This window comes from Heptranchias perlo, unplaced genomic scaffold (assembly GCF_035084215.1).
Source record: "Heptranchias perlo isolate sHepPer1 unplaced genomic scaffold, sHepPer1.hap1 HAP1_SCAFFOLD_134, whole genome shotgun sequence".
NCBI classification, from domain to species: Eukaryota; Metazoa; Chordata; class Chondrichthyes; order Hexanchiformes; family Hexanchidae; genus Heptranchias; species Heptranchias perlo.
Genome location: NW_027138580.1, coordinates 494,248 through 510,399, shown reverse-complemented (window position 1 = coordinate 510,399; position 16,152 = coordinate 494,248). Strand labels below are relative to the sequence as shown.

At 54.1% G+C, this 16,152-nt stretch overlaps 1 protein-coding gene across 1 annotated transcript in view; it reads left to right on the top strand.

Annotated features, from left to right (window-relative positions):
• Window positions 1-1,996: 1,996 nt before the first annotated feature.
• The window catches only part of LOC137308623 (zinc finger protein 721-like), a 158,254-nt gene continuing 144,098 nt past the window's right edge, over window positions 1,997-16,152 (top strand). Inside the window, 2 exon segments of the mRNA XM_067977231.1 lie at window positions 1,997-2,204; window positions 5,035-6,133. Of these exon segments, the coding sequence (XP_067833332.1) occupies window positions 5,045-6,133 (1,089 nt within the window). The 5' untranslated portion in view covers window positions 1,997-2,204; window positions 5,035-5,044.

Genomic DNA, 16,152 nt, shown 5'->3' with positions numbered 1-16,152 from the left:
CAAGAGACTCGGGGTTCCGTTCTGGGACCGTTTCTGTTCACTGTGTATATCAATGATTTAGCTATAGTGTTAGAGGGGGCGGTGTCCAAATTTCCAGATGATACTAAAATGGGAAGCAGAGTAAATAATTCTGAGGACCGAAGACAGCGGCAGGGGATAATGACGAGGTGGGGGGATAGGACTAAATAACTGGCAGATGGAATTCAATGTCAGTAAATGTGAGCTGGTACATTTTGGTTTTTAAAAAAAATTATATTTAGAAGGTGGGGAAGCTGGGTGACGTGGAAGAGCAGAGGGATTTGGGGGTGTTCGAGTTCACAAGACATTAAAAGCAGCACCTCAAGGGGATCTGGCCCTTAACAATGCAATGGTGAATCTATAAAATGTTAGTAAAGCTACAGTTGGAATACTATGTGTAGCTCCACACTAGAGCAAGGATGTTGAGGTGATAGATTCATTAGGACACTGCCTGGTATGTGGAAATATGAAGAAAAGTTTTTAAAAATTGGGGCTGTTTTCATTAGAAGAGAGATTAAGGGGTGATTTGATAGAAGTGTTTACCATTTAGAAAGGGAAGGGATAGAGTTGATATCAAATGACACTTTCCAATGATTCGGGGGTGTTGAACTACGATTACATTTGGGAGATTTCGGACAGGGAGCAGGAGAAACATGCTGACACAGATTGGCTGAGGAATGTAGGGTTACCAACTCAGGTGAGACGTGTCCCTGGAGGTTTCATCACATGACCTCCCACCTCCAGCAGCCTTGCATGGTCAAACAGTCGTTTTCTCCCCCCCCCCCCCGCCCCAATTTCGAATATTTCTATAACTAATAAACGAAAGTGTTCAAAGAAAATAAATTGTAATGGTTTTTGCTGGCAGCAGCTTCCAGGAGATTGATCTTCAATTCCTGGAGACTCCAGGGCAATCCTGGAGGTGTTGGCAACCCCAGTGGAAAGCACTACTGGATTTAGTGACTGAAGCAGAGACCGTGTCAACGTTTAAGATTAGGTTAGATGGTTGGTTGAAGGAAAGGATAAAGGGATATGGAATCATAGGAAGTGGAGGAGGCCATTCAGCCCCTCGAGCCTGTTCCCCCATTCAATTAGGTCATGGCTGATCTGCATCTACCTGCCTTGGTTCATAAGAACATAAGAAATAGGAGCAGGAGTAGGCCAATCGGCCCCTCGAGCCTGCTCCGCCATTCAATAAGATCATGGCTGATCTGATCCTAACCTCAAATATAAATTCATGTCCAATTTCCTGCCCGCTCCCCGTAACCCCTAATTCCCTTTACTTCTAGGAAACTGTCTATTTCTGTTTTAAATTTATTTAATGATGTAGCTTCCACAGCTTCCTGGGGCAGCAAATTCCACAGACCTACTACCCTCTGAGTGAAGAAGTTTCTCCTCATCTCAGTTTTGCAAGAGCAGCCCCTTATTCTAAGATTATGCCCCCTAGTTCTAGTAAGGTTTCTTGTCCCTTAATTCCCTCGCCTAACAAAAATCGATCGATCTCGGTTTTGAGATGTTATATCTATCCCCAGCCTCAACAGCTTTTTGGGGGGGGGAGAGTTCCAGATTCCCACTCCCCTTTTGTGTGAAGAACTGCTTCCTGACGTCACCCCTGAACGGCCTGGCTCTAATTTTAAGGTTCTGGACTCCCCCCAGAGGAAATAGGGTAGATAGAGAGAAACTATCAACTCATTTAATCATCTCAAACACCTCGATCAGATTGCCCCTTAATCTTCTATACTCAAGGGAGTGCGAGTCTGGTCTGTGCAACCTGCCCTCGTAATTTAACCCTTTTCGCCCCGGTCTCATCAATAAAAGCAGAGATGACTACTGATCGGGGCGGGCATGTGGAATTAGCAAACACTGCTGGTGCGAAGGGCAAGCACCAAAGGCCGACTGAGGGATGGGGGCCCCCGATGGCCTGTTGCGAATTTCCAACACATGCCTGAACCCTGGTGATTGACGTGGGCTGTGGCCCAGTGCTGAGCAGCCGGAAGCTGCTCCTGCTGCAGCCAGAGGCGGGACGTCCTCCAGCCGCCCGGATGGATCCGGGCCCTTCCAGTTAGCTCTTTGTCTGAAGCGTTGGAGCAGCCGGGCCGGGGATATCTTTTTGCAGATTTTTTTTTAATGTAAAATTCTGAACGATTTTGAAAGAATTGAGTTTTGTTATTGTTGGAGAAAACGACCTTGTGAGTAAAAGATCTTATTTTTGTTGCAAATTTTATTATTGGAGTGAGTTAAGTGTCCTGTCGGGGCCTCTGCACGGTGCAAATACCACTCGAGGGCTCTGCCCGTGCATTCAGTAGAAATAAAAGCAAAGATGGAAATTCCTCTCTCTCTCCCTCTCTCTCTCTCCCCCCTCCTCCAGACAATGAGGGAGACAGACGGCCGCCAGCTTGGAGCTGTCTCACCCGCCGGTGCAAAAACTCCCGCCTCTGCCACCCCGCCATTGGTCGGGAACCTGCTGCTGCTTCCCGCACTCCTGTTTGGCCCCGAGCTCACGTCAATCACGGCCCGACCCCCCCCCCCACCTTCTCCAGGGCTGAACGACATCCTATCAGGTCGATCACTCTCCACCGTTAGCTCAGAATTAAGGCCGGGAAATGGCTTTGCCGAATTAATCAACCGATTGCAGAATCGGAGTTAACAATCTTTTTATAAATGAGACCTCAGGGCGGGAGGCGGGGGTGGCCTCCTTCACCCAGCCCGGCTCTTCCCGGCCTCTGTCTTGCTTTTATTTACTCTTTAAACCTCCGCTTCAAACGCGGTCCTCTCCCCCCCCCCCCCCCCCCCGACTCTCTCTCTCCGCCCTGCGGGCGATTGCGTTGTTTTCCAAGGCCAGCCGATGATGACAATAAACTCCCATTCCGATTCAGGGGGGGTTATTTTTTTTTCACCCTGTAATGGCGGGCGGCCCTGCCCAGCATGCCCCGCGTGGTGGAATACGCCCTATCTATTATCAGTGGGGGGGGGGGGGAGCCCAGTGCGCAGGCGCACATTGATTGATTGATTGATGGCTGGATGGAGGGAGGCTCCTTTGGTGGTTCCCCATCATGGGCTGACCGCCAGTGGGGAGCAGCAACTCCTTGCATTCATATAGCGCCTTTAACATAGCAAAACGCCCCGAGGCGCTTCACAGGAGCGGTTATCAAGTCACATAAGGAGAGGTAGGGGCATAGACAGATGGGGTATAATGTGGGAAAATGTGAACTTGTCCACTTTGGCAGGAGGAATAGAAAAGCAGTGTATTATTTAAATGGAGAGAGATTGCAGAACTCTGAGGTACAGAGGGATCTGGGTGTCCGAGTACATGAATCACAGAAAGTTGGTATGCAGGTACAGCAAGGGAGGCAAATGGAATGTTGTCATTTACTGCAAGGGGAATGGAATATAAAAGTCGAGATGTTTTTACTACAGTTGTTCAGGGCATTGGTGAGACCACATCTGGAATACTGTGTGCAGTTTTGGTCTCCTTATTTAAGAAAGGGCATAATTGCTTTGGAGGCGGTTCAGAGAAGGTTCACTCGACTGATTCCTGGGATGAGGGGGTTATCTTATGAGGAAAGGTTGGACAAGTTGGGCCTGTATACATTGGAGTTCAGAAGGATGAGAGGTGATCTTATTGAAACACATAAGATCCTGAGGGGACTAGAAGGGGTAGATGCTGAGAGGATGTTTCCCCTTGTGGGAGAGACTAGAACTAGGGGCCACAGTTTAAAAATAAGGGGTCTCCCATTTAAGACGGAGATGAGGAGAAATTTTTTCTCTCAGAGGGTCGTGAGTCTGTGGAACTCCCTTCCCCAGAGAGCGGTGGAGGCAGGGTCACTGAATATTTTTAAGGCTGAGTTAGATAGATTCCTGATTAACAAGCGAGTCAAAGGTTATAGTAGGTAGATAGGAAAGTAGGGTTGAGGTCACAATCAGATCAGCCATGATCTTATCAAATGGCAGAGCAGGCTCGAGGGGCCGAATGGCCTACTCCTGCTCTTAATTCGTATGCATGTAAAAGCTTGGTCAAAGAGGGAGGTTTTAAGGAGCGTCTTAAAGGAGGAGAGAGAGGCGGAGAGGTTTAGGGAGGGAATTCCAGAGCTTGGGGCCCAGACAGCTGAAGGCACGGCCGCCAATGGTGGAGCGATTAAAATCGGGGGTGTGCAAGAGGCCGGAATTGGAGGAGCGCAGAGATCTGGGATGGCAGTCGGGCTACCAGGCGTACCCAGCACGCGCAGTCTGAGCGAGTCAGATAGAGCGGCTTCTTTGGCATGTTGCATACTGGCTGGTGCGGTTTGTCGTTAGCTGGTAAGTGTTTTCTTTCAAGATCGGGTAACGGAAACCACACAGCACCAAGTCTAGAAATACAGAGACCAATTGGGGGCTGTCTGAGGGAGGAGGGGTGGGGGGACTGAGTGGAACTATCTACTGAAAAGGGGCGTGTGTAGGCCATCAGGTGATAGACTGAGTGGGGGTCAGCACTGATATTTTCCCCTGATAGTCAGCCTGCCAACGCTCACTTATGAAGATTAGGCAATCAGGAGGCTACTGGGGATAGGGCAGCTGCCGACTGCGGAAACTGGCCCCAGCACCGGGGTCGCGGAATCAGAGAGGAGGGAGAGGAAGAAATAGCGGACACTTTGATGGATTTGGTTTTCAACACTTGGGGATGGCGGGAGGAGCAGCCAGAAGGGGAAAGAATACGGACGTAGACAGACAGGAAAAGACCCTTTGGTCCATCCAGCCAGTCCCACACAATTGTGTATCACAATATATACAGTCCCCACCCCACCCAAAACCACGTGATGCCCTGGGAAAGAGGGAAAACCAGATAAAAACCCAGGATGATTTGGAGGGGGGAGAATCTGGGAAATTCCGCTCTGGCCGCCTCCCCCCTCCCCACGGCGTTCGAAACTAGTCCAGGACATCACTCTTGCCCTGATAATTCCTTCCTTTTGAACGTTCTGTATTGCCTGCTCTGAATTCCTATCCCGCACTTAGAGTGACGACTTTTGTAAATTTCTTGTGCAGGGCATCAGAAATGGACGATTTGCAGACGGGAAACTCAAGCGAAACATCCCGTCACCGTGTGACAGAGCCCCTCGAATCCCCGGGACCTGAATATTACCGGCCTATGAGCGTGGAGGGGGAAATGTTTGTGTGCGAGAAGAGACTCGAGACAGCGGTGTGGCTGGAAAAGCAGCCGGAGGGGCCTGCCCGGGGCAGAGGGTTCCCGCGGGCTGACCAGTTACCTGGCCTGAGCAGGCGCAGCGGGGAGAAGCTGTGCCTGCGCGGCCTCGCCTTTGGCCGCCCGGCCGGCCCGGGGGCGGGCAGGGAGCAGCCCTACAAGTGCGGGGACTGCGGCAAGGGGTTCAGCTACCCGTCCAAACTGGAGATCCACCGGCGCATCCACACCGGCGAGCGGCCGTTCGTCTGCTCCGCCTGCGGGAAGGGCTTCACCGAGTCGTCCAGCCTGCTGACCCACCAGCGGGTCCACAGCGGCGAGTGGCTGTTCATCTGCTCGGTCTGCGGGAAGGGGTTCACCAAGCCCTCGCACCTGCTGACCCACCAGCGGGTCCACACCGGCGAGCGGCCGTTCGTCTGCCCGCTCTGTGGGAAGGGGTTCACCCAGTCCTCCAACCTGCTGACCCACCAGCGGGTGCACACTGAGGAGCGGCCCTTCGCCTGCAGCGACTGCGGCAAGAGTTTCAAGAGCACCGAGGAGCTGAAGAAGCACAAGCAGATCCACACCGACGAGCGGCCGTTCCGGTGCTCCCAGTGCGGGAAGGGCTTCAGGATGTCGTCCCACCTGCTGACCCACCAGCTCATCCACACCGGGGAGAGGCCCTTCACCTGCCCCGTGTGCAGGAAGGGATTCACTCAGTCCTCCAACCTGCTGTCCCACCAGCGCATTCACACCGGGGAGAGGCCCTTCAGCTGCGCCCAGTGCGGGAAGAGCTTCAGGATGTCGGCACACCTGCTGGCTCACCAGCGGGTTCACACCGGGGAGAGGCCGTTCACCTGCTCCGTGTGCGGGAAGGGATTCACCCGCTCGTCCTACCTGCTGAGGCACCAGCGAGTTCACGTGTTGGATTCTGCTGTTATCGCTGCTGTTAATCACATCCAGGACTGAACCATGTTCATTCTGACAGTTGGGGTTTGTTTCTGCTGATGTTAATGACCCCTATAACTGGGCTGGAGTTTAATATTCTGGATCCATGTCGAATAAATCAGCTTTGTTTTAAGCACACAGTGGGTCGAGTCCTTGATGTCTTGTTGCGGAGATTCACCTTCCTGTTGGAATCTGGGTCCACGGGAGAAACGGTTGGGCTTTTAATGTCTCTGGGCTTTTCCAAAGATTCACAGACAGACGACAAAGTTCAGGGAAGAAACACAAGATGAGCTGGTACGGCTATCTGCTTTGATTCACCGTTCCTGTGTAATAGCCTCGCCTCTGAGTCAGAAGGTCATGGGGTCAAGTCCCACTCCAGGGAATTGAGCCCATAATCCAGTCCGACACTCCCCGGTGCCAGTACTGAGGGAGCGCCGCGCTGTCGGAGGGTCGGCGCTGAGGGAGCGCCGCGCTGTCGGAGGGTCGGCGCTGAGGGAGCGCCGCGCTGTCAGAGGGGCGGCGCTGAGGGAGCGCCGCGCTGTCGGAGGGTCGGTACCGAGGGAGCGCCGCGCTGTCGGAGGGGCGGCGCCGAGGGAGCGCCGCGCTGTCGGAGGTGCCGTCTTTCGGATGGGACGTTAAACCGAGGGCCCCTTCTGCCCCTCTCGGGTGGATGTTGAAAGATCCCATGGGACTATTTCGCAGATGAGCAGCGGGAGTTCTCCCCGGTGAACGAACATCACTAAAAACAGATTATCCGGTTATTATCACATTGTTTGTGGGATCTTGCTGTGCACAAACTGGCTGCGGTTCCCGACATTACAACAGTGACGACACTTTCGTTGGCTGTAAAACGCCCTGAGGTCCTTTCACAATTCAGGCACTCACTCCAACGCGATACTGAGGGGAGCGCCGTCGTTCAGCAGGTGAAGGTACTTGTCCGGTTATCAGCCAGAACTTTCACAGGACAAAACCGTGGGCCGAGGCACCACCTGACCTGCCCCCGGGGTGACTCCCCGCCCTCCACCTGGCAGGTCCTGTTTTAACCAGGGCGTGTCCGGTCCTTGACGTCTCGAAGATGCGAGTGAGTCGGTGGCTTGTTGCAGACCTGGGTTTCTCCCTGGCGATCTGTGTCCAGCGGAGAAGTCGGTGGGTCTGCGTCATTTTGTTTTGGTTCAATCTCTTTTTTTCTGGGTGTTGGGGCGGTTCCTCTTTTCCCAGAGGGTACCGAGTCTCTGGAATACGTTGCCAGGTGTTGTGGTGAGTGCCGACTCTCTGCCTTCAAGAGGGAGCTGGACCAGTTCCTGACTGGGGCAGAGATCGCACCACACAGACGGTCAGTGGATTAACAGTTAACGTACCCCATGGCCAATGTGACCTCCTGGACCGGTTTCGATCGCCTGAGGGGGTCGGAGAGCAAGTTCCCAGAATATTTTCTCTCTTATTGATGCCGAGGTTTTTATCCCCGTTTTTTTTTTTGCCTCTCCGAGGACATTACTTGGGAGTGGGGAGTGTCCGGTCCCAGAGTGTCCAGTCACGATGTTTCAGCCGTCATCGGCGTGGGGCAGGCTTGATGGAGCAGCAGGTCTTTTCCTGCCCAATTTCTGATGTTCATGCTCAACGATGTGTCGAAGGTCAGTGCTTGGGGAATGGAATATCTCACCACTTCGGAGCACCCAGTGTCAAACCCTCCCGGGGCAGGGACAGAGTAAATCTCCCTCCGCACTGTCCATCAAACCCTCCCGGGGCAGGGACAGAGTAAATCTCCCTCCGCACTGTCCCATCAAACCCTCCCGGGGCAGGGACAGAGTAAATCTCCCTCCGCACTGTCCCATCAAACCCTCCCGGGGCAGGGACAGAGTAAATCTCCCTCCGCACTGTCCCATCAAACACTCCCGGGGCAGGGACAGAGTAAATCTCCCTCCGCACTGTCCCATCAAACACTCCCGGGGCAGGGACAGAGTAAATCTCCCTCCGCACTGTCCCATCAAACACTCCCGGGGCAGGGACAGAGTAAATCTCCCTCCGCACTGTCCCATCAAACCCTCCCGGGGCAGGGACAGAGTAAATCTCCCTCCGCACTGTCCCATCAAACACTCCCGGGGCAGGGACAGAGTAAATCTCCCTCCACACTGTCCCATCAAACCCTCCCGGGGCAGGGACAGAGTAAATCTCCCTCCGCACTGTCCCATCAAACACTCCCGGGGCAGGGACAGAGTAAATCTCCCTCCGCACTGTCCCATCAAACACTCCCGGGGCAGGGACAGAGTAAATCTCCCTCCTCACTGTCCCATCAAACCCTCCCGGGGCAGGGACAGAGTAAATCTCCCTCCGCACTGTCCCATCAAACACTCCCGGGGCAGGGACAGAGTAAATCTCCCTCCGCACTGTCCCATCAAACCCTCCCGGGGCAGGGACAGAGTAAATCTCCCTCCACACTGTCCCATCAAACCCTCCCGGGGCAGGGACAGAGTAAATCTCCCTCCGCACTGTCCATCAAACCCTCCCGGGGCAGGGACAGAGTAAATCTCCCTCCGCACTGTCCCATCAAACACTCCCAGGGCAGGGACAGAGTAAATCTCCCTCCACACTGTCCCATCAAACCCTCCCGGGGCAGGGACAGAGTAAATCTCCCTCCACACTGTCCCATAAACCCTCCCGGGGCAGGGACAGAGTAAATCTCCCTCCGCACTGTCCATCAAACCCTCCCGGGGCAGGGACAGAGTAAATCTCCCTCCGCACTGTCCCATCAAACACTCCCAGGGCAGGGACAGAGTAAATCTCCCTCCACACTGTCCCATCAAACCCTCCCGGGGCAGGGACAGAGTAAATCTCCCTCCGCACTGTCCCATCAAACCCTCCCGGGGCAGGGACAGAGTAAATCTCCCTCCGCACTGTCCCATCAAACACTCCCGGGGCAGGGACAGAGTAAATCTCCCTCCACACTGTCCCATAAACCCTCCCGGGGCAGGGACAGAGTAAATCTCCCTCCGCACTGTCCCATCAAACCCTCCCGGGGCAGGGACAGAGTAAATCTCCCTCCGCACTGTCCCATCAAACCCTCCCGGGGCAGGGACAGAGTAAATCTCCCTCCGCACTGTCCCATCAAACACTCCCGGGGCAGGGACAGAGTAAATCTCACTCTACACTGTCCCATCAAACACTCCCGGGGCAGGGACAGAGTAAAGCTCCCTCCGCACTGTCCCATCAAACACTCCCGGGGCAGGAACAGCACGGGTTAGATACAGAGTAAAGCTCCCTCTGCACTGTCCCATCAAACACTCCCGGGGCAGGTACAGCACGGGTTAGATACAGAGTAAAGCTCCCTCTACACTGTCCCATCAAACACTCCCAGGGCAGGTACAGCACGGGTTAGATACAGAGTAAAGCTCCCTCTACACTGTCCCATCAAACACTCCCGGGGCAGGGACAGCACGGGTTAGATACAGAGTAAAGCTCCCTCCACACCGTCCCATCAAACACTCCCGGGGCAGGTGCAGCACGGGTTAGATACAGAGTAAAGCTCCCTCCACACCGTCCCATCAAACACTCCCGGGGCAGGTACAGCACGGGTTAGATACAGAGTAAAGCTCCTTCTACACTGTCCCATCAAACACTCCCAGGACAGGTACAGCACGGGTTAGATGCAGAGTAAAGCTCCCTCTACACTGTCCCATCAAACACTCCCGGGGCAGGTACAGCACGGGTTAGATACAGAGTAAAGCTCCCTCTACACTGTCCCATCAAACACTCCCAGGGCAGGTACAGCACGGGTTAGATACAGAGTAAAGCTCCCTCCACACTGTCCCATCAAACACTCCCAGGGCAGGGACAGCACGGGTTAGATACAGAGTAAAGCTCCCTCTACACTGTCCCATCAAACACTCCCGGGGCAGGTACAGCACGGGTTAGATACAGAGTAAAGCTCCCTCTACGCTGTCCCATCAAACACTCCCAGGGCAGGTACAGCACGGGTTAGATACAGAGTAAAGCTCCCTCTACGCTGTCCCATCAAACACTTCTGGGTGTAACAAAAAAGAAAATGCTGCTTGTGCAGGAAATCTTAAACGAAACCAAAACATGCTGGAAACACTCAGCAAGTCTGGCAACATCTGTAAAGAAAAAATGTTGACGTCTTCAGGTATAGTCCGTCAATGGGACCCAGAAGCCCCGCCCACTCTTTGTTCCCCGTCAATGGGACCCAGAAGCCCCGCCCACTCTTTGTTCCCCGTCAATGGGACCCAGAAGCCCCGCCCACTCTTTGTTCCCCGTCAATGGGACCCAGAAGCTCCGCCCACTATTTGTTCCCCGTCAATGGGACCCAAAAGCCCCGCCCACTCTTTGTTCCCCGTCAATGGGACCCAGAAGCCCCGCCCACTCTTTGTTCCCAGTCACTGGGACCCTGAAGCCCCGCCCACTCTTTGTTCACCGTCACTGGGACCCTGAAGCCCCGCCCACTCTTTGTTCACCGTCACTGGGACCCTGAAGCCCCGCCCACTCTTTGTTCCTGGTCACTGGGACCCTGAAGCCCCGCCCACTCTTTGTTCCCAGTCACTGGGACCCTGAAGCCCCGCCCACTCTTTGTTCACAGTCACTGGGACCCTGAAGCCACGCCCACTCTTTGTTCACAGTCACTGGGACCCTGAAGCCCCGCCCACCCTTTGTTCCCCGTCACTGGGACCCTGAAGCCCCGCCCACTCTTTGTTCCCCGTCACTGGGACCCTGAAGCCCCGCCCACTCTTTGTTCCCGGTCAGTGGGAACCTGAAGCCCCGCCCACCCTTTGTTCCCCGTCACTGGGACCCTGAAGCCCCGCCCACTCTTTGTTCCCGGTCACTGGGACCCTGAAGCCCCGCCCACTCTTTGTTCCCGGTCACTGGGACCCTGAAGCCCCGCCCACTCTTTGTTCCCGGTCAGTGGGAACCTGAAGCCCCGCCCACCCTTTGTTCCCCGTCACTGGGACCCTGAAGCCCCGCCCACTCTTTGTTCCCGGTCACTGGGACCCTGAAGCCCCGCCCACTCTTTGTTCCCGGTCACTGGGACCCTGAAGCCCCGCCCACTCTTTGTTCCCAGTCACTGGGACCCTGAAGCCCCGCCCACTCTTTGTTCCCAGTCACTGGGACCCTGAAGCCCCGCCCACTCTTTGTTCACCGTCACAGGGACGCTGAAGCCCCGCCCACTCTTTGTTCCCAGTCACTGGGACCCTGAAGCCCCGCCCACTCTTTGTTCCCCGTCACTGGGACCCTGAAGCCCCGCCCACTCTTTGTTCACAGTCACTGGGACCCTGAAGCCCCGCCCACTCTTTGTTCACTGTCACTGGGACCCTGAAGCCCCGCCCACTCTTTGTTCACAGTCACAGGGACCCTGAAGCCCCGCCCACTCTTTGTTCCCAGTCACTGGGACCCTGAAGCCCCGCCCACTCTTTGTTCACCGTCACAGGGACGCTGAAGCCCCGCCCACTCTTTGTTCCCAGTCACTGGGACCCTGAAGCCCCGCCCACTCTTTGTTCCCCGTCACTGGGACCCTGAAGCCCCGCCCACTCTTTGTTCCCGGTCACTGGGACCCTGAAGCCCCGCCCCACTCTTTGTTCCCCGTCACTGGGACCCTGAAGCCCCGCCCATTCTTTGTTCCCCGTCACAGGGACCCTGAAGCCCCGCCCACTCTTTGTTCCCGGTCACTGGGACCCTGAAGCCCCGCCCACTCTTTGTTCCCCGTCACAGGGACCCTGAAGCCCCGCCCACTCTTTGTTCCCCGTCACTGGGACCCTGAAGCCCCGCCCACTCTTTGTTCCCCGTCACTGGGACCCTGAAGCCCCGCCCACTCTTTGTTCCCCGTCACAGGGACCCTGAAGCCCCGCCCACTCTTTGTTCCCGGTCACTGGGACCCTGAAGCCCCGCCCACTCTTTGTTCACAGTCACTGGGACCCTAAAGCCCCGCCCACTCTTTGTTCACAGTCACTGGGACCCTGAAGCCCCGCCCACTCTTTGTTCCCGGTCACGGGGACCCTGAAGCCCCGCCCACTCTTTGTTCCCAATCACTGGGACCCTGAAGCCCCGCCCACTCTTTGTTCCCGGTCACTGGGACCCTGAAGCCCCGCCCACTCTTTGTTCCCGGTCACTGGGACCCTGAAGCCCCGCCCACTCTTTGTTCCCTGTCACTGGGACCCTGAAGCCCCGCCCACTCTTTGTCCCTGGTCACTGGGACCCTGAAGCCCCGCCCACTCTTTGTTCCTGGTCACTGGGACCCTGAAGCCCCGCCCACTCTTTGTTCCCGGTCACTGGGACCCTGAAGCCCCGCCCACTCTTTGTCCCTGGTCACTGGGACCCTGAAGCCCCGCCCACTCTTTGTCCCTGGTCACAGGGACCCTGAAGCCCCGCCCACTCTGTGTCCCTGGTCACTGGGACCCTGAAGCCCCGCCCACTCTTTGTTCCCGGTCACAGGGACCCTGAAGCCCCGCCCACTCTTTGTTCCCGGTCACTGGGACCCTGAAGCCCCGCCCACTCTTTGTTCACAGTCACTGGGACCCTGAAGCCCCGCCCACTCTTTGTTCACCGTCACTGGGACCCTGAAGCCCCGCCCACTCTTCGTCCCTGGTCACAGGGACCCTGAAGCCCCGCCCACTCTTTGCTCCCGGTCACTGGGACCCTGAAGCCCCGCCCACTCTTTGCTCCAGTGCCAAGACAGCTGTGAATGCTCCATGCTCCTCACTGAACCATTCCTGCCATGCTCTCCGGGGCCGTAACTGGGAGGGAGCCCAACTGATAGCCCACAAGACTCGCCTGTCTATCATTCGGGTCCTGAGGCCCACACCTGGTCTTCAGAGACTGTTCCCAGCCAACCCACAGGTTCCAATGCTCCCCAGCCTCCGTATGTTTCCAGCACCTGGATCACCGACCGTATTATGCTTGATCGGGCACATCAGGTACTGAGGGGGGAAAAGATGAAATAGAGCAAGACACACAGAGAAAGGGATTGAGTAGAGAAAGAGGGAGAGAGGGTGTGGAATAGAGGAAGACACACAGAGAGAAAGGGATTGAGTGGAGAAAGAGGGAGAGAGGGTGGGGAATAGAGGAAGACAGAGAGAGAGAAAGGGATTGAGTGGAGAAAGAGGGAGAGAGGATGGGGAATAGAGGAAGACACAGAGAGAGAAAGGGATTGAGTGGAGAAAGAGGGAGAGAGGATGGGGAATAGAGGAAGACACAGAGAGAGAAAAGGATTGAGTGGAGAAAGAGGGAGAGAGGATGGGGAATAGAGGAAGACACAGAGAGAGAAAGGGATTGAGTGGAGAAAGAGGGAGAGAGGGTGGGGAATAGAGGAAGACACAGAGAGAGAAAGGGATTGAGTGGAGAAAGAGGGAGAGAGGGTGGGGAATAGAGGAAGACACCGAGAGAGAAAAGGATTGAGTGGAGAAAGAGGGAGAGAGGATGGGGAATAGAGGAAGACACAGAGAGAGAAAGGGATTGAGTGGAGAAAGAGGGAGGGTGGGGAATAGAGGAAGACAGAGAGAGAGAGGGAGAGAGGGTGGGGAATAGAGGAAGACACAGAGAGAGAAAAGGATTGAGTGGAGAAAGAGGGAGGGTGGGGAATAGAGGAAGACACAGAGAGAGAAAGGGATTGAGTGGAGAAAGAGGGAGAGAGGGTGGGGAATAGAGGAAGACACAGAGAGAGAAAGGGATTGAGTGGAGAAAGAGGGAGAGAGGGTGGGGAATAGAGGAAGACACAGAGAGAGAAAGGGATTGAGTGGAGAAAGAGGGAGGGTGGGGAATAGAGGAAGACACAGAGAGAGAAAGGGATTGAGTGGAGAAAGAGGGAGGGTGGGGAATAGAGGAAGACACAGAGAGAGAAAGGGATTGAGTAGAGAAAGAGGGAGGGAAAGGGAAAGGATGAAATAAAAAGCATAGAGGAGACGGAGCTGAGAGAGAGCGAATGAATGGACGGGGAGAGAGACTCAAAGGGAAGGAAGAGTGAAACACAAAGGGGAAGGAGAAGGGAAGGGAATTTAAGAGACAAACACAAAAGGGACGGAGAGAGATTTTATCCTCAGGCTCACCAGTCTCCCTATCTTTAGTTACAGGGGGTGTGAGAAGGGGAGTTTTATTTTGGTGGGGTTGATTGTAAAATGTTTTGAACTATTGTTTTTGCTTCTGTTTCTCGTCAATGATGATGTGTAAATGAGCTGTAAGGAAGCGTGGGTTTAGAAACATATTAAAATCATCCGTGCCCTTGCTCCAGAGCTTCAGGTCTTCGCCCCAACAATCTCAGCAGACAGTAAAATGTTTGTGCCATCAAGGTGTCAGTCTTGGTTCAGTCGTAACGCTCCTGCCCCTGAGTCGGAACTTTGTGGGTTCAAGTCCCACTCCGGAGACTGAGCCCCATAATTCAGGCTGACACCTCTGAGGGAGCGCTACACTGTCGGGAGTCTTTCAGATGAGACATCAGGCCGAGTCCTGTCTGCCGTCTTCAGGCGGACGTAAAAGATCCTCGTGGGACGTCCTCAACAAGAGCAGGGGAGATCTCCCCGGTGCCCGTGGCCAATATTTATCCCTCAACCAAACACTAAAAAAAACAGGTGATCTGGTCATTGTCACACTGCTGTTCGTGGGATCTTGCTGTGCGCAAATTGGCTGCCACGTTTCCTACATCACAACAGTGACTACACTTCGAAAAAGTACTTCATTGGCTGTAAAGTGCTTTGGGTTATCTTGGGGTCATGAAAGGCGCTATATAAATGCACCTTCTCTCCTAATGTTTTGGTTCTACAGTTTTGTCAATTAACAAAGGATGTTATTTTGAAGCAATGAAGTTTGCAAGGTTACAAGCCAGGACTCTCGAATTATATTTTTTAAAATTAGCAGCGAGACTTCCTATCTTTGTAACCCCTGTGCTCGCTGACCTACATCGGCTCCTGGTCCGGGAACGCCTCGATTTTAAAATTCTCATCCTTGTATTCAAATCCCTCCGTGGCCCTCGCCTCCCCCTCCTCCCCATCTCTGTAACCTCCTCCAGCCCAACAACCCTCCCAGATCTCACCGCTCCTCCAATTCTGGCCTCTTGTGCATCCCCGATTTTAATCGCCCCACCGTTGGCGGCCGTGCCTTCAGCTGCCTGGGCCCCAAGCTCTGGAATTCCCTCCCTAAACATCTCTCCGCCTCTCTCTCCCCTCCTTTCAGACGCTCCTTAAAACCTCCCTCTTTGACCAAGTTTTTGGTCACCTGTCCTAATATCTCCTCATGTGGCTCGGTGTCAAATTTTGTTTGATAATCGCTCCCGTGAAGCACCTTGGGAGGTTTTACTACGTTAAAGGCGCTATATAAATGCAGATGGTTGTTACTGTATTTCAACTTCTTACCCACTTTAGGCTCCATCTTTCTTGATAATCTCATCTAACAAAAATCCATCGATTTCAGAATCTATTTCCCTTTTAAACACCTCAGTTGGTGTTAAATTTTCATCCAATTGTAAAGAAAGGGTTCCTTTGATATTAATTTCTTCATAACAACTTTTAGCTTTTGCCTGTTAAGTGAGTTTCTGTTCGAAGGATGAAAATGTAATCCAGATTTGCTCTGCTTCGGATCAATGCGTGTTTTAGCAATGTCCAGATAGTCAGCGGGAATTAAAAACTGTAGCAGACAGAGACATTTATCTGGTGAGGGATACGGCCGCAGTCTTCCTTTGTCCCAACTCCACAGATCTCTCAGCTGTGCAGGGAAACACAATCTAGCTGGCAGTTCAATGTTCTCCCAGGAGACACACTCCAAGGCCGCATCTGGGTGAGGAATGTGGCCGAGTGATAACGTCACCTGTCGGGGGAGGGGGGGCCTTTGTGCACTAATCCCTCTGGAACTAGTTGTGGTTGAACGATTTGATTGACGTTTCGGTCACGGTGTAGCTAGAACAAAGTTTGGGGGAGTTTATTCTTGTCTAAACTGCGGTTAGTGATCAGGGAGAACAGTTAATAGTGCTGCAGAACATGTGGATTCCTCACGCAGGGCGGGATTGGGGAAAAGATGTGAAAGAGGGGGTGTTGGGAGAGATACCGCAA